The sequence below is a fragment of the Ostrea edulis genome, chromosome 6 (assembly GCF_947568905.1).
Source record: "Ostrea edulis chromosome 6, xbOstEdul1.1, whole genome shotgun sequence".
Lineage (NCBI taxonomy): Eukaryota > Metazoa > Mollusca > Bivalvia > Ostreida > Ostreidae > Ostrea > Ostrea edulis.
In genome coordinates, this window is record NC_079169.1 from 12,567,458 (window position 1) to 12,590,347 (window position 22,890).

The window sequence follows — 22,890 nt, forward strand, 5'->3', positions numbered from 1 at the left end:
AAGTCATCAAATAAATTCTTGAATAACTGGATATTCGATATCAGTGCGTGAAATTCATTGATAGTAGTGAAAATAAATTTATAATATAACCGTGTAAAGTTAAATGAACGCTTGTTGTTGACCAGTACAGTATCTCCACCAATGGGTGTTTTGATTTCACACTCAAAGATGATGGGCGATAGTGTTCTGAAATAATATTGATTATTAAGATCTGGAAAAAGGAAGAAAAAACAGAACTAACTCTGTTTTATCCAATACCAGACATACAGTCACATTATTCAAAGTACCCATTAACGGACACACATGTTTCAGTTTATTACGAAAGGATGATCACACAACACTTTAGGTGCGATTTAAGTATCAAGCTGTTGAACTCTTTTCTCTTCGATCAGACAAGAATAATGATCTAGATAGAATTGTATTAAATGTAGATTTTGTTTTCTGACCTCCAAGAATTTAAATGTCTAACTCAAAATATGCAATATTTGATAGAGGAAAAGATTTTGGTATCTTTTGTTTTCAGTGTAACTGTGTTACTTATGACTACGGATTACTCTGTTTACCTGATCAAGATACAGGACTCAGGGCGGGTGTGACCAGTCGACAGGGGGATAATTGTCCCTCCTTGGCATCTAATCCCACCTCCGTGTCCCCAAAGTCCATGTTTACCCTATTCTCAATTTTGCATTCCGCATAAAATATACATGTATCAGATTGATCACTGTTCGTTATCTTCAATTTCTAATAAAAAGTCGCGGTCACAAATTGGTTGTCATGTATATTTTTATAACCCCATCTGACAACATGACATATTCTTGTTTTTAGGATTCATTCAAGCATTTTCCAGATATCTAGTTTGATTGATTGATTGCTGTTTTCCGCCACACTCAACAGTTTTTCAGTTATCTGGTGGCGCCCATTATTTTATTAGTGGAAGAGAAAACTCAGATACAATGTACCTGGGAAGAGACCACCGACCTTCCTCAAGTAAACTGGGAAACTTCCTCACTTACCGGTGCGAGCGGGATTCGAACCCGCGCCGACCAGAGGTGAGAGGCCGTGTGGTTTTGAGCGCGATGCTCTGACCACCCGGTTAGAGTGACACGGTGACGTATCAATTCAAACAGTGAGGTATGTAACAAGATCAAAATACAATTCGTTAGATGTTTAAATTAACCTGTCCAAAATTATTGAAAACTTTATTGCTACCTACAGTGTACATATACACTGTAACTACTTGCGAAGAAACAAACATTAAAAATGTTTTGACTAATGAGTCATGATAATTTGGTTTATTTCAAATGACAACAAAGAGGCACGTGAGGGATGATGTGAGTAAAATATTGTATGTTTACATATTTTATCGTATCTAAAATATGACACAAAGAAACATTATCTCAACGTAACTATAAATTAGCGACCTTGCTTCATCGCAAAAGAAACCTCCGCTCGGAATTTAGAAGTGAGAATCAGGGGGTATTTCGGATATGATCTTGAAAACAGAGGTCCCGTGTCAAGGCAGGTGTTAGAACGTTCAATAGCCCTCACTCCTACAGCCCTGGGCGCTAACATAGGTCTAAAGTGGTACTTCACATACAGCTGGTGGCGTCTCAGTATGAATGAAACATTCTCAACGGGATGTAAAATTAGACAAACAACCAATCAATCTTTCTACAACATGTAATAGCTTTGTGAAGTAGTAAAATAACTGAGACAGACCTCTAGTGTACCCAGGGGTCCGTGTTTACCCAACTATCTATTTTGTATTGATAATGGGAATTATGAGATTGATCACTGTTCGTTATTTTCACCTTTCACACTGAAATAGACATAAAACAGTATATGTATTTAGATATTGAAATATAGATAAATAAATACTTTTATATAGTCTCGTTTAGGATCCCACATCAGACAACCCACAAATTGTTACGTTTCCCAAAGAGGTTTAGATAAAGTGTAGGATACAAAAACTGGGTTATTTCATCGAGAATGTCACAGCAAGAATGTGCATGTAGGTATTATCGTTTTTGACGTTGCGGTAAAAGAACAAAATAAGAGGGTTTGAATTGACAAATATCCTTATATTATATTCAAAGCATCATCAGTTTCTATGGTGACTATCGTAATATTCCTAGACATTCAACCGCCTCGGTGGTCTAGAGGTAGTTCGCCCCGCATGCAGAAGGTCGGAGTTAGAATCCCGGCCGTGACAGACCTAAATCGTTAAAACAGGTAGTGACAGTTTCATCGCCAAACGCTCAGCATCGGGTGCGAATGTCACGGGTCATAGGATATGACCTTAAAAACGGATGTCCCGTGTACTATGGCATTCCTCAATGACCGTAAGCGCCGAGCATAGGTCTAAATTTGAAGCCCTTCACGGCTCTTGGTGACGTCTCCATATGAGTGAAAAATTCTCGAGAGGGACGTTAAACAAGATACAATCAATTAATCGATCTTAGACATTCGTCGTTGATGGACAGTCGAGATATTGTTCATCAGTTTTGGACAAATGTCTCTAAAAAGTGCCGATAGCAACTTTGGATTATAATGAGAGAGAGAGAGAGAGAGAGAGAGAGAGAGCGCGCATTAAATATTCAATTAAAAGAGTTGGATCTGAACTGAATATAGATGCGGGTTTGTTTATATTATTTTTCAATATTGGCAATGAAAATAGAATGTAGTAGGTAGTTTTTGAAATACTCTGCATGAATGTAATTAACGACGTTCCAATTTGTTTTCGTGCAAATAACATTGGCTTTGTTCAATGTAATATTTCGTTGTCAACCAAATTATGTAATGTCAATAATATAATTATCTATATATGAAAAGGGTGAATATAAAAAAGCCGTGACTGATCACATAACCTCTATAAAGAATATACCATTGAGAAAAGGGCAAACACAGGCCAATGGAAACACCAGTGTTGGCATCAGGTATCTGCAGGTGCGTGTTTACTTTGGTATAATTGCATAACTCTCAATAACTGAAAAACACATGTACATAAATTACATAACGAGTTCGCATTTTCTTTTAATCCATTGGTCGTTGGTTTAGAATAAGAGATAAATGGACGACAGTCTGATACAATCAGTCAGTCAAGTTTGATCAGTCAAGGAAAGGTAATCATTCTTTTAACTTTGATTTGCATGATGCTATTTGTTGGTTTGTCACCTGCTTAATGTTTAGATATCTAATATTTCTATTGAATCTGCTTGAGTATGATAATCAAATCCTTTCATGAACGATGGAGTATGGTTTGTTAAACTTTGTAATATTATATTAATTTATGCGAAAATCTTGATTTAATTGTTTTAAGTTCTAGTGCACACATTAAGCACAGTGGAGGTTTCTCAATTTTTGACATAAGAATCTAATATTCTATGATTAATTCTATAGTTGAACCATATCAGTCCTGAAGCTTTTGCCACATATTTTATGTTTGTGCATTGTATATACATTGTACATGTTTCCAATTTAAATTTGATTTCAAATTTAAATCATTAACCCATTTGTTTTCGCAAATAGATAGATGTTTGCTACATGTGGTCATAATTATTCCTAGACCTTTTTTTGTATTTGCACAGAATTTTAATGAATTCAGGTTGATATGGTTAAAAGTTTATCAGGTTAAAACGTTGTATCATGCAATTAATAGTTTGATAGTTGATCAACCCCTCATACAATGTATGTTGTAAATGGAATCTGAATTGGGTAACCATATCTGATACTCAAGTGACTGAGAGAATTGCTTTGTGTATCTAATACATTACGCATTATGTGAAACCCTCCGTCATATAATGACATGCAAAATATGTATTTATTTTGAATTCTTATGTATAGGGGTTCAAACAAGATATGAAAAACTTTCATCTCAAAATTTTCTACAAATTCTGTAAGGTACCTTTCCAAAACGAGTTTTGGGTGGAATTTGCCCTTTGTTTACAATATGTAGGTCTAAAAGGACGTAATTTTGCTATGTTACAACCAGTAATTTCCGAAAGTATCCTTATCCAATGCAGCTAGAATTAATCGTAAAGAGTCTCCTAAACCGAATTAGTTTGAAAGACTCGATAAGTGTTTCTATAGTGGCCATTCTACACGCGCCATTTTCAAAATCCAATTCTATTGTTTTGTTAGAATTTTTCTCAATTTTGTTCCCCCATATACATTTGTACAGTATTTTTACATATTGCTGTATCCACTTGGTCTGGGAAGAGACACAAATGCTTTTTACTATTTGAGGAATGACTTTAATTCTGGGACAAATTATACGAGTATTATATACGAAGCGGATTATAAAAAAGCGTAAACTGACCCAAACCAGGTTATACTCATATAACTTGCCCCAGAATTAAAGCCATTCCTTATAATTTAATACAGGAGACAAAGATACTAACCTTCGTTTATCAAAATGTACACAAAAATACAAGTCAACTAGGCAGCGCAATGATTCACGTAGCAACAACGATGAAGCGTCTACGTGTACTGTGAAGGTCGCCATCTTAATTCGTTGTCAATTTGTCTTAGTTCAACAGAGCCTAGCCTATTTATTAAATTATTTTATCGAAGTTGAAGTTTGTCATAACAGAAAATATGTGTAGACTATGCATGTAATGCGTATTTCACTGCCCTTTAGAGATCGACTTTGAATTTGCTCATCTCCGACAGATTGGGAAAATACGGGAAATTGCTTTGTTTAGGCCAAGATCTACCCAAAGTAAGTCTTCAAATATCAGAAAATGCAATAATTTACGGCTTTAACTCTGTGAAAACTTCTACTATACATGTAAACCTACCCTTGTATGCAACGTTGTCGCTAATAGTAAATCCGACACAAGAAAATATGTAAGCAAGTGACAAATCGCGATTCACATGTCAATATGTGTCTTACGTCATGTGATAAAAATGTGACGTATGAATTTTTGTTTGCTTTGTTGAAAGACGGATCAAGCAATGAAACACCCCCAGGCCCCTCCCTTTTCCCCAGTGAGAAATGTATTTCAAGATGAATAGGGCAATGCTTACTTGGTAAATCATTATAATATCTTTTTTTAATCTATTATTCGACCATACATACAGCGAAAGATGTTTTACAACAGTGATTTGCGTACAAGTAGATGCTAATACTTGACAACAAGAAATTAGTCTTAGAAAACAATATATGTATCAAACTGAAGAAAGATATTGTACACGTTGACTTTCTATTCCATAGAAGGCTGAAAACAGTGCTGCAATGTAAATTTAGAGAGAGAATAAAAAATAGTTCCGGCTCTGGTTGTCAAGGAAGTTTGTCCCCAAACTCCCCGTCGAGGCCTCATTACGTCACCTACGAATAGCAAACGAACTCTGGTGGAAGTTTGGGTTTGTCCCCATACCAAACCAGGTTATACAAAAATAACCCGCGTTCCTCAATTGGAATTTGACCAATCAGAGACAAGGATACAATAAGAATTAAATTATTGTTATTTAAACCAAGGGATAAATATTTTGTTTTGGCTATATGGTTACCTTTTTCTAGATAGTTGTAAGCCTGTAATCAAAATTAAGCTTTTCCATGTTCTAAACGTTTACAGCATCAATCAAATTTGTTCATTTTTGCATTGAAAACTCTTCTTCTTTTTTGTATCATTCCCATGGAACATCATTACAATACTGAATGTCTAACAGATTAAAACAGAATCTGGTTTACATGATGGAACAATATGTCTGTATGCATTGGTTCCCCCATATAGAATGTAGAAGATGAAATGTGAGAGAAAATGTTAATTATGATTGGAATTGTCTCTTCCGACATTTAAAAATATCAATACCACTGCTATCATTGTTAGAGAATGACAAATCTAAATGGTGAAATCATATAATGAATATGCATAAATAAAATGAGAATTTTGAAATATTTCTTTTTATCAATTAAAAAATTTTTGTGAGTGCAATTTTGAATAACGACATACATTTACATATAATGTAGTAAAATCAAATGTCACGCAACACATTTCTACGTTTTTCTCTCAATGGCGCATCATCTTTACGTATGGAGCTGCGTAATTAGACGGATTCATGTACGATAGTTTTTGTGACATAATGTTGAACAACAGAAGAGAACTGTCGGGCTATATTTAAAATTCTGTTTGTTTACCCTCGCGCGACTTATTGACTAAAGTAATTTTATCTAGTAAGAAGTTTTAATCGCATCTTTTTATTACATTATTTGTGGACAAATTTCCACCAGGAAGTTTGCATTGAATTGTGTATCTTTGTGACGTAGTTCCCTCACGTTTTTGCTAATTTAGAATGTCATGTAAACTCCACCTGGAGACCATGTGAACCTATCAAAGGAGAAATTTAATATTGCATATCTACCTACTTAGATCTTTGATAATGAGTCGGAACACGGCAAATAAGTATTTTTTTTAAGATAGCCGTTAAACTTTAAAGTTTGCTTACGCTTCAACTACTTAGATCTTTTCATAAGAGACACATGGACTTTAAATAGCGAAAAAAGGAAATCTTAAATGAGAGGTAATACATATTGACGCTTTCAATTGCCAATATTCGTGTCAGTTCTTTCCCCTATTTCAAACATAGGTGGTTCACGTCCTTGTTGTCTTCTGGTGTACTTAAGATTCATTAGAGTCTAAGTTTTTTCCTGTGTGTGTGCCGTGATGCTCGACCCCCAAGGGGCGGGGGTGAGAACCCCGAGAAATGAAGCTTTAAAAAACAGTGGTCCATTGCCATCAAACGTAACAGCGACAACGATCGTTTCAAGTTTCATGCAGTGTCGTGCGCCAGAAACACTTCAGTCTTCACAGATAACGAGTAGTTTCGGTGGGTTGAACCTTTTGGTCTGTATTTTCTGCATTAATATAGGATTGAATATATAAATCATTATATTCATAGACAAATGATTATAAAAACCGAATCGCAAACCGGAGCCTTTCATAAAAACGTTTGCGGTTCAGTTTTTATACATGTATTCATTTCTCCATGAACAAAATAATTCTGATATATATTCAATACTTATAATTCAATTACAAACACAAAACTGTAAATTTTCCATGTTTATTAACAATACTGTCCAAATAGAAATAAACATTAGCAAACAGCTGTAGCCCGACGGAGTAAATTACACACATGTCGACCGCCAGTAGAAATTAACAGCAAAGTTTTCTCTGATTTACTGCAAGCTACTCAGTTTGGGATATATGTATATCAAGACAATAGTTTTGAAAAACAGAAATCTCGATCAGACTCGAATCTGTGGGTAGTCAGTGGAACGAGGACTCAGTCTGTAGTTATTCAAGAGAGTGCACAAACTATAAAAAAAACTTGCTGTGAGCAAAGCTTTGTCTAATAAAGCCTAGGCTAATAATTATGATAATCTATCCAGTGATAGTGAGAAATTAAGCACAGCAACGATTATAATGGTGTGATTCCACCCAGCGTCGTTCAAAGCTTACCTTGATTTATTTTCACGCCCCATTTTGTATTCCGTTTAGTAGAGCTAAACTGTCGACTGTCCTGCAGACATTTGATTTAATCTGTATTTTTGTCATCACTTTGGGCCTTTAATCATGGTATTTTCAGATTTTCTTCTCTCAGATTTTCCCTATTTCTTTTTTTATCATTGAAAGACGCATCTACGTCACAGGATCTAGAGAAAAGATTTTCTATTTCACTATCGAATATTTTACCTCAACATCTTTCAAGCATCTAAATCCTAGGATTTTTTCTACCAGTTTTAATTCTACTGTAATATAACAGACGTTTGCGTCATTTTTCCATTTACTATTTTAGAGTTATCTCCCTTTCCTTATTCGTATCTGTACAGTAATTAATATTCTGGTTTAGTTTTGATTTTATTTGTACGATTTTGTTTAGCTTGGAACAAGATAAAAACTGTTTTAATAGTGTGAGTAATTCAGTTGATACTAATAGTAACTATAAGATTTTTCTAAAACTTGATTTTACGAAGGTGTATAAGGAAATAATCGAAAAGCAAATTATATGTGTTTTATATTTAAACAAAACATATGCCTAAGGGTTACCATGGATTGATTGATTGATTGATTGTATCTTGTTTAACGTCTCGAGAATTTTTCACTCACATGAAGACGTCACCAAGACCGGTGAAGGGCTTCAAATTTAGGTCTTAAAGGACACATCGCATGTTTTTAAACTTTTTATTTTTTTTCAGCAAAATTAATTCATTTCATGCCTAAAACTACTTTACGTGTGTTTTAAATGAAACAGTTTGCGTAGTTTTCGAGTTTGAAAGCGATGAAATTCAAATCTTCCGATATGCATATTTTCTTCGATATTTACGCGCCATTATCTGTGACGTCATATGCGACCTCGAGCGAGACGATTTGAAAACAGTTGTTAGCCATTTCATAAACAGATTAGATTTAATTGACAAACAAACAATTATCACATTAACGGCTTGTAAATAACACTGCATTAGGGTGTTTTGTGCCGTTTAAGGGTGTATTTGCTGTCAGTAGAGAGGATTTGGACTGTGTTTTCTTCAATTTTCGAAGGAAGGTATGAGTGACAAGACGTGAATATTTTTTGTCGGCACAACGATTTTGCCATTAAAAAAACCAGTAGAATTGGTCCCTGTACTTTTTCAAACAAGCACTTGGACAAAGACGTAGATAAACTGCGAGAAAATGGTTCTATCGAAGCTACGCACTGTTACATATAGGCCTACAGCATATGCTTTCCGTTCTGCTCTCAAATTCAATACACACTCGCACCAACTGACCTTCACCTTGTAACAACATATAGGCAGAACTTTGCTAGCCGTGTCTACCAACTGGTAGTTTAAAAAAAGAAATTTAGATATAAAAGATAATTGAACTTTCAATTATAAATAATAAAATATGATATTTCCCAACTTTGAATTGAATTATAATGCTTTCATTTTTTAAAGGAACGCGTGTACGTGTTTACAACAACAGCATGCCGCGCTCCCAATTCCTAAGTAACAACGTGTAGATAAAAAATAATAATGATTAATAAAATTTCTTGAATAAATAATTTAAAAGTATTGTGATTTTCACAATAAGTTTGATCATTTTTATTATTTTTTTCCGAAATGCACCCGTGACAGTAGTCCTAGCTAGTTGCCAATGATACGTAATCGTATCATAATTTAGGCCTATCTAACTTCTCCAAAAATAAATTTAATAATAATTGCACTGTTTATTTTAGAAAAGCAACAACTCTAATTACAGTTGTTTACAGAAATGATATTACCAAATAGTGTTTAGACAGTGATCCCATGTAAACATCATTTACTCGCAAAATGCAGATTTCATACCCGCTTTCCTCGCTACATTTGGGTCGTTATTTGTATGCACTGGTGGCTAAAAGATATAAGACTCAGGAAATTTGTCAACATCGAAATAAATGTTATCCATGATAAATAAATTAGGCCCCTAAAACCCGAGTTTTTAAACATATCTAACAATACTTTTACAACAAGTTGATCGACGAAGGTCGCATATGACGTCACTGTACCACGCGACTACCTATCTAATTAACTAGGCTTTTTTAAAATCAGGGCTTAGATTTAAGTCCGTATTGTGGCTAATTATCGCAATACTTCAGCGAACGAACTATTACAATTAATTTCTATAAGCATAAGGAAGACAAAATACATATAATTCTGTATACTTTGAAAACACGAGATGTGTCCTTTAAGGCCATTGAGCAGTGAGGGTTCTTTAGCGTACCACACCTACCGTGACACGGACATCCGTTTTCAAAGTTCATTTGCATTTATTTTCACTCACACCATCCATCGGTGGTACATGAGGTACCGGTACAATAAATAATAAAAGATAATGGTAAGTCGTCTTAATTAATCGTGAATACACACAACAAAATAATATTAAAAAGAAAATACAAGACATATACATACTATAGCAACAAACAAAGAAAAAGTAAGAGATATAAGTTATGGAGGGCAGACTGCATCATAAGTTTTAGTTATGAAGAGACAGAGATTTTGCAACGATTTAAAACTTGGGTTTGACATTATCTCATTAAACTTAAGTATATTTGGTTGATTACAAAATTTGGGTGTAAAAACTTTTCCTGATACAGGATAATGATTTGCATTCTAAAAGAAAGGGAAACTCGTCTGCTATTTTACATGAGCTACATAATGTACAAATCTTTTATTAAGTGGAATATTTGACCAGCTACCAGTCTCAACAGGAAGTTGGTGATTTGTTGTTCCAAATTTTACCAGTATTTTCCTAAATATTCAGACATTTTTCACATCCAAAATTAGATTTTTAAATATTTTATAGATTTGACCTTTTGATGAGCTGTTTATATCACTATGCCATTTTTGGATGAATTGATCACTTAATCTTTGTTTCAGAGTTGCAACAGTGCACTCCCTATCAATGAAATTTTGCTCATACATGTACCAAATACTTGAAAAACCGTAAGATGTTAAAATTTTGTATATAAAATCTACTCATGCATTTTTCAAACCTCCTTGGGAATATTGCGAATATAAATATTCCTATAATATGCGGACAACTTTGTTTTCCGAACACGTAAGTAATCCTATCCACATATTACCGAAACCTAAATTATCTAGATTTTTTCTCAAATAAAGCACCCACTTAGAAAAGCAAGAATCTTGTGTGAATTTGCATTTACAAAATGCGTACATAATATTTGAAAATTTATTATCTCCTGCAAAAACAAATTTGCACCAATAATTGAGGATCCTTGGTTGTACATTAACATAAAGTCATTACGCTCCCAATTCACCATATATCATATAAGTTGGTGTGGAACGTTTTAAATTCAATGATAATTTGCGAAACTTTAAATGAACCCTTTCTAAACATTCAAAATTACAAGTACCCCAAACTTCACACCCATACAATAAGATTGGCTTTACAATGCTACAATAAAGACCGTACTGATAGCTTACCGATAGCTTATGTACTCTTCCCTTCTTTAAAATCTCATCAAAAGCCTTTAATCCCTTCAGCGCATTTCTCTTAATAGTGCTTACAAAACTGCCGTTTCTATTAAAAATTACACCTAGATACAAACATTCATCAACTAACTCTACATCATGGAAATCATATTTGAAATTATAATTTGGTAGCCTTCCTTTTGAAAATACAACTACTTTTGTCTTTTCATCATTTACCTTTAGTTTCCATATGTTACAATACTTAGTAAAAATATTTAGAACTGTTTGTAATCCCTCATGAGTACCGGTATCCGAAATCAACACTGTATCATCCGCGTATAACATAATAAAAAGTTTGAAATAAATGCTCAGTGTATCCCTAACATCATTACTTAAGTTTTCTAAACAAGTGATATTGTTCATTACGAAGAATTCCTCCACATCATTCGAATTCAATGAAAATAAAAATGGTGATAAATTCTCGCCTTGACGAAGGCCGTTATTACACATAAAAGAAATCTGAAATTTTATTATCATGGACAATTCGTGACTTAATGCTTTGATATATATTATGGATTAAGGTGTACATTTTACCTGTAATATTATTCATTAGCATCTTATGTCACAGGCCATCTCTCCAAACTTTATTAAAAGCTTTCTCAGAATCAACGAAAGCTCAAACGTTTCTTTTTTCTATTACACAAAATATGGTCTATATTAGAATAGCCTTTTCTAAAACCAGCTTGATTTTCATATATCACGGTCACTTGACTGGAATAATTTGACAACCTAGTGTTTAATATAGAAGTAAACAATATACCCAGGCAGCTAACAATAGTAATTGGCCTGTAGTTTTTTGGATCTTCTGAAGATCCTTTATTCTTATAAATAAGAATTATATTGCCCTTAAGCCAGACATCAGGTAAAATACCTGCATCGAAAAAAAAAACCCAGACATAAACATTCACAAGTTTACTGGCAGAGTGCTTAATATACTTATTGACAATTTGATCCTCTGCACAAGCCTTATTACATTTAAAATCCTTAATAGCCTTCATCATTTCGTTCTCGCATATTGGCATATTCAACATTTCACTTACACCATCAAGAATAACATCAGGTAAATTTGCAACAAAATGTTCCTCGGGTTGTTTCCCTTGATTCAATTCCTTTAAAATGTCTAACAGAGCACCAATATCTTTACCTGAATTCCTACGTTTTGTACCAGTATTAATAATCTTCCAATATTCCCTTCGGTTTGTTGTTTTTATTTTATTTTTTCATTTTACAACGTACTTCCCTGGCATGTTTCTTTATGCCAGCATTCATCAAGTTTTTTGTATACTTTTCCCTTAACAAGCTTATCCATCTTCACATCTTCTGTTCTAAACTTCTTATGTTTCCTAACAGCTGATTTAAACAATGTTCTTGCTTGCTTACACCCGTTATCAAACCAAGGTTTATTTTCTTTCCTTGCGATTTTACAATTCATATGGCTATAAGTTCAAAACGTGGCTATTGCTGCATGTAACACAACATTACCAATATCATTTGCAGCCTTATTTACAATATCAGTATCACATATTTTCTAAACCAATCAACAATTCATTTATATTTGCGTCACTGACATTTTTTAAAAACTTAAATCAACCCTGGCATTATCCCACTTTTTTTTTTTTACTTTGATATAGCATTGTGTCCGTGATATGGTTCAATGATCTCCACATTTTGTAACAATCTGCATTTTAAATTCAACGATAGCGGACAATGTACATCTGACAACAGGTTACAAAAATCTAATATTTTGAAGGACAACAAATCCTGGAGTACAGAGGCACTTACAAAACAGTAATTAACAACACTAGCGTTTTTATATGTTAACGCATCAGATTTTTGACCGAATCTTCCATTGCAAATATATATATAGACTATTACCTTTACAAAAATCCAAAAGCATATTACCAAAATTGTTTTTAATGTATCTGAGCTTACTCGTTGTCTCACAATACCAAGCATATCCAAAGTAAATAAGTCATCATCAAAATCAATATCATTCCGATCATCGAAAATATCTTCCATTTATGTAATAATTTTCACTCGCAACACGGACATTAAAATCGCCCATTAGACATGCATAATTATTACAATTATCAAATTTTATAAACTCTTGTTCAACCTCGCTGTATGGGTCATCCCTTACAAAACTTAGAACCTTCAGGTGAGATATAAACGGTACCACGTAACATGTCTTGCTTTTTCCTGATAATTTATTTTATAAATTTTACACCAAAATATGTAGTTGCTTTCGTTGTCTATAATTTGAATAAAATCTAACAATTCTTCCCTGTAACATAACACAATACCACCAGAGTTTCTTTTCCCTACAATTGTTCTCTTTTTCATTTTCAAAACATAACCAGCTAAAACAGGTGTATCTAAATTATCAGCTTTAGTTTCAACAAAACCAAGAATATCAAACTTATTTACAAAGTCGAGAAACTCTGGATATGTACATCGTGTCATTAAACCACATACATTTAATACAGCCAAGTTTATAACATCACATACTGCGCCTCGCTCGTCCCGTGAATTATTATACACTTCGCTGACAATATCATTGTCACAACGGATTCGACTGTCCCTATTTCGTTGATTCCGGGGTGGATCCAACTCTTTGTTGCTTCGTATACCTAGATGGCTCTTGTGGTATTTTCTGTATGGAGGCACTGACTACGGGTACATTATTCGTTTGTGCCTGGTGGATTCAGCTGGTGGCGTATACACCTCTCCCTCTATGTATAAAATATCCCGGAACAATTTTTTGCTCTTTTTGTCCTTCTTAGCTTGGCTCATGATCGGGTATATTTTTTCCTTCACCCAAACTTTTGATCCGACTAGTTTTTGCGCTACACGAGTCCTAATAAGTTGCCTATCCTTGAAATATGTAAATTTAGCTACAATATTTCGCGGATGCTCATTGAATTCACTTCACCTTCCCATCCTATGGACGTACTCGAATGAGATTTCATAATCCAATTTGTATTTTCTTTGGATAAAATCCTGTAGGAGCGCCTCAGTATCCTCTCCTCTCTGCTCTGGGATTCCGGAAAATACCAGGTTGTCCCTCGTTGATCGGACCTTGAGATCTGTCACAGAACTTAGCATTTATTTGTCAGTCTCTTTCATCCTTTTCAGCTCTTCCGTTATTTTCCTGTCCGTGAGTCTCTGTGAGTGGATGCACTGATCTAAGTTTTTTTCTGTTATTACTTACCACTGTTGTGTTCGCCCCTGTTGTTTCTTTAACTGAATCGAACACGTTTCCAAGTGCGCTCATGTTAGATTAAAGATTCCGGAGATCGCTCTTGGCTCCTATCACATCTTAATCCAGTCTACTCACGTGTGATTTCAATGAATTTAAGGAATTAATTTATTATTTTTTCGTTGAATGGAGGAATTGCACGAAAAAAAAAAAAAAAAAGACGGAAAACTGCATCATTGCGCATAGCGCATGATGCAAAAGTTTTCCGTCTTTATTTCGTGGAATTCCTCAATCCAACAAAAAAATAATAAATTCATTCCTTATAATTTAATATTCTAAAACATCTAGTTTATATGATAAAACATTATTTGATTTGAGTTGAATTAACGAGTTATTCTTGGACTAGATTCTATGTCATTTCTAGATGGGCGTAGTAATTTGTGAATACACAGCTTTAAAAAAAAAAAAACGTTATATAGGCCTAACGGCGACTTCCACGAACTGTTGTTTACTGGTTTCTTGTGGACTGAAGAATGCAGTTAAAAAAAAAAGGGGGGGGGGGAGTTAGAGATAAGTCCTGTTGAGAGAAAATTGCAGGAATTTTGTTAAATGAAACTGGAATTAAGTGCAAAGTTCGATGTAGGTACTAACGTAAAGCGTGGGACACGTGCATAATCATAATGCGAGGTAGGGTTCTCTTAAGGGTTAATTGTCACGGCTTCCAGGTGGACAAATGAGTGTTACAGAGGGTTTTTCGAGTTTTATCAGTGAATTCCTAAGCTGTGACAGCTGTTGTATCGTCGTACGGAAGCCTCGTTTCGGTACCCACTCATCATATGATAAAGATTATCTGTAGTTTAATAACGTTTGTGGAACTTTTAAACTACAGATGTATTTATTTTATATATGGAGTCATTACTCAAATTTGTAATCACTGGTGCTTCGCTATCATTTTATGCTGAAAGTGTAGTTATTCTTAGTGATAAAGTCATCAATGATCTTATACTTTTCTGACTCGTATTCCCCACCCACCTCCTTTTTATAGTCTGCTTGGATCTAATCGCACAGGGAAATTTGGGTCATCGATATAAGAACGTAATATGGTACAACAACACGAGGGTTGTCAAAAAGTTCGTGTACTTTTCTTTTTTCTAAATAATGACGACAATAACAGGAATGTATTATACTTTTAATATAGGCCTAGATCATAATTGTTTAAATGTGTAAAAATTAGCACAATGTATATTTGTATACCAAAGTTGTCAGCATATTTACTATGCGTATGCAAGCCACACGGCCCAGTCTGACGCTGAAGAAATCGATGTTCTTGTACGTGATTCCCGATTTCCTTTACTTTTCGACGTTGTCTTATTTGTCTGCATTCGCCTTTTTCTTGGTGGTCATCTGATAAGAGTCTCGGCACCCATCTTGACCAAACTCGACTCATATCGAAGTCTTCGGTGAGGATATTAAACACCTGAGACCGCAAAAACTGAGGTCCCGTGTCACAGCAGGTGTGCCACTATAACGACCCCTCCCTGCTCAAAGGACATAAGCGCCGAGCATACATGTAGGCCTGAATTATGCAGCCCTTCACCAGCAGTGGTGACGTCTCCATATGAGTGAAATATTCTCGAGAGAGACGTTAAACAATATTCAATCAATCAATCAATATTCTTGTCAATGATAACTATCATTCCAAATCTTTTCAAATTTGATATGAAGCATCTTTGGGACAAGGGGGACATATATTGTAAATTTCAGGATTCCTGCACCCCTGGGGCCCTAGGGGCCGAGCAAAAACTGACCAAAATTGGCAAATTTTCAAAAAATCCTCTTCTCTACAACTGCACATGTTTAAGAAAAACTAAATATATAGTGGTGTAGAGCAGGAAGGCTTCCACCAAAATTGTAAATTTCATGATGCCCAGGGTAGGGGTTCTGACCCTAGGGCGGGGTCAAACTTACTATATAGTGTTTATGTGTAAAACACTTAAAGACCCAACTTTAAGTTAACGCCCCAAATTTTACCTGTGTTGCGATCAATGATAAGCCGCCGGTCCATCAAACTTTTAACAATTATAGAGCTTAGTTTGATTGACGTTTGCAGAGACCATGTTCTACAGCTACCTGAGAAAGATGTTTTGATAACAATCATGGCTAATGATGACCGGCAGTCTTCAGATCTCCAGGAAAGCCCCAGTATACCTGAGTTTTGGTAGCATTGACTCGCACCTAGAATATTTTACTTTCTAACGTCCCCTATACAATGCAATTTATCATCGTATTTTCTCTCTCCATCTTTATACATGTATTATAGATTAAACAATCAGAAATCAAACAATAATAATAATTTAAAAAAAAAACCAAACAAACATAAGTTATTCGAATATTTTCTATTAATGATTTATTGTGGCTTTATATTTATAAAAACATGAACAATTCTTTATTGGCGCAGCACATTTACATGTATAACTGTAAAACTGTTACAGTAGTTTTAAAAAATGCTTCTGTTTGAGATACCACATGGATTATAAATTACACAATCAGAAATCAAACAATAGTAAAAAAGCATGAATATAAGTTATTGAAATATTTCTATTTATAATTTATCACGGTTTTATATTTAGAGAGAGAGAGAGAGAGAGAGAGAGAGAGAGAGTTATTGAGCTATTTATAATTTATCACGGTTTTATATTTATAGAGAGAGAGAGAGAGAGAGAGAGAGAGAGAGAGCTATTGAGCTATTTATAATTTATCACGGTTTTATATTTATAAAGAGAGAGAGAGAGAGAGAGAGAGAAATGTGTAAAACTGTAGCAATAATATAGATGAAATAATATGGCATGGCAATAGTGTTGCATACGTATGACAATAATTACTCATTTAGTCAATGATTGAGAGTAAGGGAGAGAGAGAAAGGGGGGGGGGGTAGACTAGTTATGTGTCATCTTCTGTTTGGGATACCATCGTTACACAAACAATACGTCCACAGAAACCCTAAAGAGAGAGAGAGGAGGAGGGGGTGTAGACTTCGTGTCAGCTTCTGTTTGGGATGCCATCGTTACACAAACACTACGTCCACAGAAACCCTAAAGAGAGAGAGAGAGAGAGAGAGAGAGGAGTGGGGGGGGGGGTAAGACTTCGTGTCAGCTTCTGTTTGGGATACCACCATTGTGCAAACACTACAGCTACAGAAACCCTACAGACGGCCCATATTGAGGGGTATCTTGATCATTCTTCATTTGGTTGTACATGTACACAGATCTACTTGGATTTATTCATTCTCTCGAAACATGGATATTTTACCTACTACACCCACGACACCGCGAACTCCCAGGACACCAGGAAGTGCCCGGAAACGCCGGGTAATATTATATTTAGGAAATTATTTATATACGATATATAGCAATTTAATTAGAAGTTTTAAAAAGCAAAGGTTTAGAAATAGGCTAAACCTGTCATTTGCAATACATAAATATGACCAAGTTTGAAGGTTTACGGGAAATAGAAATGCGGTATGCATGTAGGTAGAAATTTTAATTATATTTTTTTTGTGCACAAATCAAAACACTAAGCATAATTTGTAATAACCTGAGAAGTTTCCTGTGTATGTCATAAAAATGTACACAACAACCGATCTCTTGGCCAGGTAAATTCCAGGTAAATAACATTGACCATGGATAAGCTCCGCCCACATTCAGTGATCCGTGGAGCAACCGTACGGTGTGTTTTTTTGGGGGGGTCTTTAAATAACATCTTCTTTAGTGCTATTGATACTAAATTGATTGATTGATTGATTGATGTTTTCCGCCACACACAACAATTTCTCAGTTATCTGGTGGCGCCCAGATTTCATTGGTGGAAGAGAGAACCCAGATACAATGTAACTGGGAGGAAACCACCGACCTTCCGAAAGGATTTCTAGTCAACTCGTACCCTGACCGACTCGTACCCAGGTCAACTCGTACCCCATAGGTCAACTCGTACCCAAAAGGCAAAAGTCATCTCGTACCCAAGAATCTGCCCATAATGCAATATATCTATGCGCATATAAGTGACATATCGCTTAGGTACGAGTTGTCATCAATTGAAGAGTAGGAGTCAACTCGTAACCAGATTCTTGGGACTTTTACTTTTTGGGTACGAGTTGACCTATTGGGTACGAGTTGACCTGGGTACGAGTCGGTCAGGGTACGAGTTGACTTGACTCCTCCGAAAGTAAACTGGGAAACTTTCTCACTTACCGGCGCGAGCGGGATTCGAACCCGCGCCGACGTGTGATTTATAGCGCGATGCTCTAACCACTCTGGCACGGAGGCCCCATTGAACTAAATAGATATTTCGAACGAAGAGGCAGTCCTTTACCAAAATTGTAAATTTGATGATCCCAAAGGTAGGGGTTTTGGTATCTGGGTGGGACCAAAATGGTCAGTTATTAAATGTGTGAACAATAGATATTTTTAACTTCTTCTTGATAACTATCATTCCAATTCGTTTCAAATTTGATATGAAGCATCTTTGGAAGAAAGGTGACACATATTGTAAATTTCAGGATTCCTGCACCCCTGGGGTCTTAGGGGCGGGGCAACAACTGCCTTAAATTGACCAATTTTTCAAAAAATATTAGCTACAACTGCACATGATTAAGAAAAACTAAATGCATAGTGATGTAGAGCAGGAAGGCTTTGTTAGGCTTCTGCTAAAATTGTAAATTTCATGATGCCTGGGGTGGGGGTTCTGACCCCAGGGCGGGGTCAAACTTACTATATAGTGTTTATGTGTGTGTTTGCTGATACTGATAAAATCTAAATGCATACTTATGAATAGCAAAAAAGGATGTACAAAAATGAAAATTTTACAACCTAGGGTTTTGACTCTAGGATGGGTCCAGATTAACCATATCGTTTAATGTTTTAATGTTAATACACTTATTATATCATTTAAAACCTTTCGTCATTTTATGCACTTTTGAGGGCATTGAAGTATTAAGAACACGACTTGTTTTATACTGTTGCTGAACATTAGACTTAGCTTAGATATTCAAAACAGGATTTTTTTTTCTAGACTTCATAGCCCATGGAAGTATTGATACTTTTGGTCCTCTTGTTGTGATACGCGAATGTGTTTTATCATACACACACCAGCCCGCATTTTTGAGGATGGAAATCTTTGTACTGCAATGGATGTCATCAGTTGTGTCTTTTAAATTGCTCAGTCGTTATTGTTCGCACTAAATATCCCTTGGAGTTAGTCGCTAAAAGATTAATCCCTGTGCTCGAGCTGTTTCCCCTTGATAGTACCACTCACCATTGCTGTTAGCAGCACCATTGTCAGTTCGGATTGTCCAAGAACGATCTACAAGATAAAAGATGATAACAGGCCATTATTTCCTCAAAACATAAAGGAAACACGGCAGGTACTATCATTATCTCCAAACTGTCCCACGTAATTCTGTTCTTAAACGTTAACGTATTTGTTTTATTTCTTCCTGCGATAATATGTGTCTTATTGCTGAAAGCAGATATTGTGAACTGTCCGTATCATTTTGGGTGACAAGATCTTATTCTTCACGATTAACGCAAGAAATAGTAATTTTCTTGAAAATCAAACGCAGTATACATGTATCCGTGTCGTAACTGAGTAGCCTGCTAATAGGTGCATTCCACAAATCTTGTCATGTTATTGATTCTAACGGTCAAATCATGGGTCAAATGCTGTTTGACATGTTTCATATCGATTGTTTGATCGTTGTTGGCACACTGATTTTGACTACGAATGCCTCCGTTTACCTGATCAAGATATACTGTATTCACAGCGGGTGTGACCGGTCGGCAGGGATTGTTTACTCTCCCAAGGCACTTGGTCCCAGTTCTGGTATGTCCAGTGGTCCGTGTTTGCCCCACTTGTTATTTTGTATTCTTTGTGGGAGTTATGAGATTGATCACTGTTCGTTATCTTCGACTTTCCAATCCCTTAGAGTATTATTTTGCCCCGTTTCACATATGCTTTGGTGGCTTTTTGTTCATGGTTTATGTTGATTCTCATCCATCCTCTTCAGATGGTTCTCATGCTTACACCGGGTAATTTCTGACATTTTGAATTTTAATGTCCACTGGTTACTGCTAGTATTTCTTGGTAATTATAATTTTCCTGCCTTAAGAGTTATATTATAAAAAGGACAATATTTATTGAGCAAATGGAGATTATTCAAAAGACGAGTTGTATACGAAGAAAATGGAATGTAAATGATACCAAACAATATATGTAGTTCGAATAACGCGGATAACTTTAAAATTACATTTCTCATACATTTAATACTTTGTATATGCAAAATACCCCGACTACCATTTTGAGAACATGACCTTTTACTGTATACATGGTTTTTCCTGTAGGCTTGTGTGTGGGAGAACCTCCAGACTGACAGGACTTCATTGTAACACTTTATTATTGTATATACATGTACCCGCTGAGCACAATACATGTACTCATTTCAGATGCTGTCAAATTGACACCAAGGGATAAAAATGACGCCAATACTATCAAATGTAACTTTATATAAGAGGCCTAAGTCATATGCCTTTTTCGCAATGCTGTGTGTTTGGATACTTGTAGTGAAGAATTTAAATGGTCAACAACTTTATTCAAGTTCAGCTTCACGAAATGCAGCAGATGTTACTCGTAAGTTATTTCTTCGTTGTGGGTTAACCAAATATTTCTCATTAAACATCAATTTCTCATTTGAATTATATTTCAAAAAATAATAGTAGTATCATGTTGATTTATTGTATATTGTTTAACGTCCCTTTCGAGAATTTTTCACTCATATGGAGACGTAGTACAAGGGCGGATCCAGAGGGGGTGTTCAGACCCCCCCCCCCTCACGTTTCTACGAGTATTTTAGTTGAAGCGATATGAAAGGTAGATACTTGCATGTAATTACATCATTCAAATTTATCAACACCAGTATATCATTTAATTGTACGTTGAATAAGATGAACACTGATTCGTGTTTACGATATTTTCGTCAGATACAAGTATCAATTTAAGAATTCGTAAAAAGTATATGTAACATAAAAGTTTTGTTTAAGAAGAAGGCAATTTAAAAGTGAAAAAGAAGTGTCAGGAATTGCTCAGAATGCGGGATTTTGCACAATTTACCGCAGAGCTGCCCTGGCCTATTGTGAGTAACCTGTAACTCAGCCTTTTTATCATTCACAATCAAATCTGAGTATAGCGATAACAATGACAAGAAATTGGGCAACAAGTAGTAAATTACACAAAGCATTTCCATGAATACAAACTGCCTTAAGATCTCCTTAAGATGTTATGTACACAAGCAAAATGTGTAAATGGGGTAAGGGGGTAGCTAAAAGATCAAGTGCTAGACCCCCCCCCTTTCCTTTCACAAATACCTGGATCCGCCTATGTATTTTCATATAATTTTAAAATCATGAAATTCTGTGATTAGATTTGAGAAACATTCATCTGTTTATTTTTAATTTAATTTCTACATTTGTGTTATATTTATATTTAGTCTGTCCTTTCATGTTGATTACACCGAGCATAGTGGACACGGATTTTGGGACAACAGCTGTGTTTACGGCAACTGTGGAAGCGAAATTGGATCCTCCACTGGACTTGATATGGCAATTCATTAGTACTAGGAATATTGCTATTCAAGATATCAATGAACATGACGCAAAATATAGCTCTACTGAATCCTTACCTTCTCTGGAATTTATTATTAATGACGCAGACTTCGATGACGTCGGAGAATATCAGCTGCAAGTCAGGATTTCCGGAGGCTGGTGTACAAGTAGAAAAGTTGAGTTAAGGAACGTCTGGGGAGGTACGTCTCTCTCTCTCTCTCTCTCTCTCTCTCTCTCTCTCTCTCTCTCTCTCTCTCTCTCTCTTCCATATTAATTGCTAGATGTAATTATAATGGTGAATTTTCTAAGCAGTATTTAACCAGATCAATATTGCAATATCGTCGCTAGAATGACTTTAACAGCAATTCGTATTGTCGTCATTTCTTTTCAGTTTTACAGTACAACGAAAGATGTAATCTCAGTCGGGAATGTGATGAAAGAAGAAAAAATTTACAGTGCTCAAACAGCAAATGCCTGTGTCAGTCTTCCTATTATCACCAGAATCAGCTGTGTTTTCTTAGTACGCACACGTTCTTCCATAATACGTTCTTCAGTCACTATTGAGCAAATCATTGTATACATGTCACAGGATTGCACACATTTGATTGATTAAAGTAATTCCCCATACCACATCTTGATATTGAAAAACCTACAGATTTCTATCAAAGTTTGCATGTATTTTGTCGAGGATGTTTATTGACCAAATTCCCGAAGAAAAATATGTTTAGCGGCCTTTCCCAGAGTACAGCCACTTCTAAAAATAGAATACATCACTTTAAAACAAGCAGTGTTAATATACATACACTTTAAGACACTGTCTCTATTTAAATGATAGAAATATGTTTCTTTCATATGAATTGAAGAAAATGTATTGCATTTGACTTTTTTCAATAAGTTTTCACTTACTGAACCAAGCTCTTGTTTTCAAGGTGATGAAAATGCATATATAGTAATTAAATTTTGACTAATCATAGCCTACCATATCCGGAAAATTCTGTTTTCAAAAACCTTCAGATTTTTTTAAAACA

At 35.2% G+C, this 22,890-nt stretch overlaps 1 protein-coding gene across 1 annotated transcript; it reads left to right on the top strand.

Moving 5' to 3' along the window:
* Window positions 1-3,079: 3,079 nt before the first annotated feature.
* Window positions 3,080-22,652, top strand: LOC125648045 (uncharacterized). The gene is made up of 4 exons (XM_056141554.1): window positions 3,080-3,122; window positions 20,708-20,891; window positions 21,748-22,062; window positions 22,254-22,652. Exons 2-4 carry the CDS (start codon window positions 20,738-20,740, stop codon window positions 22,424-22,426), a joined length of 642 nt encoding a protein of 213 aa, XP_055997529.1. The 5' UTR covers window positions 3,080-3,122; window positions 20,708-20,737; the 3' UTR covers window positions 22,427-22,652.
* The last annotated feature ends 238 nt before the right edge of the window (window positions 22,653-22,890 follow it).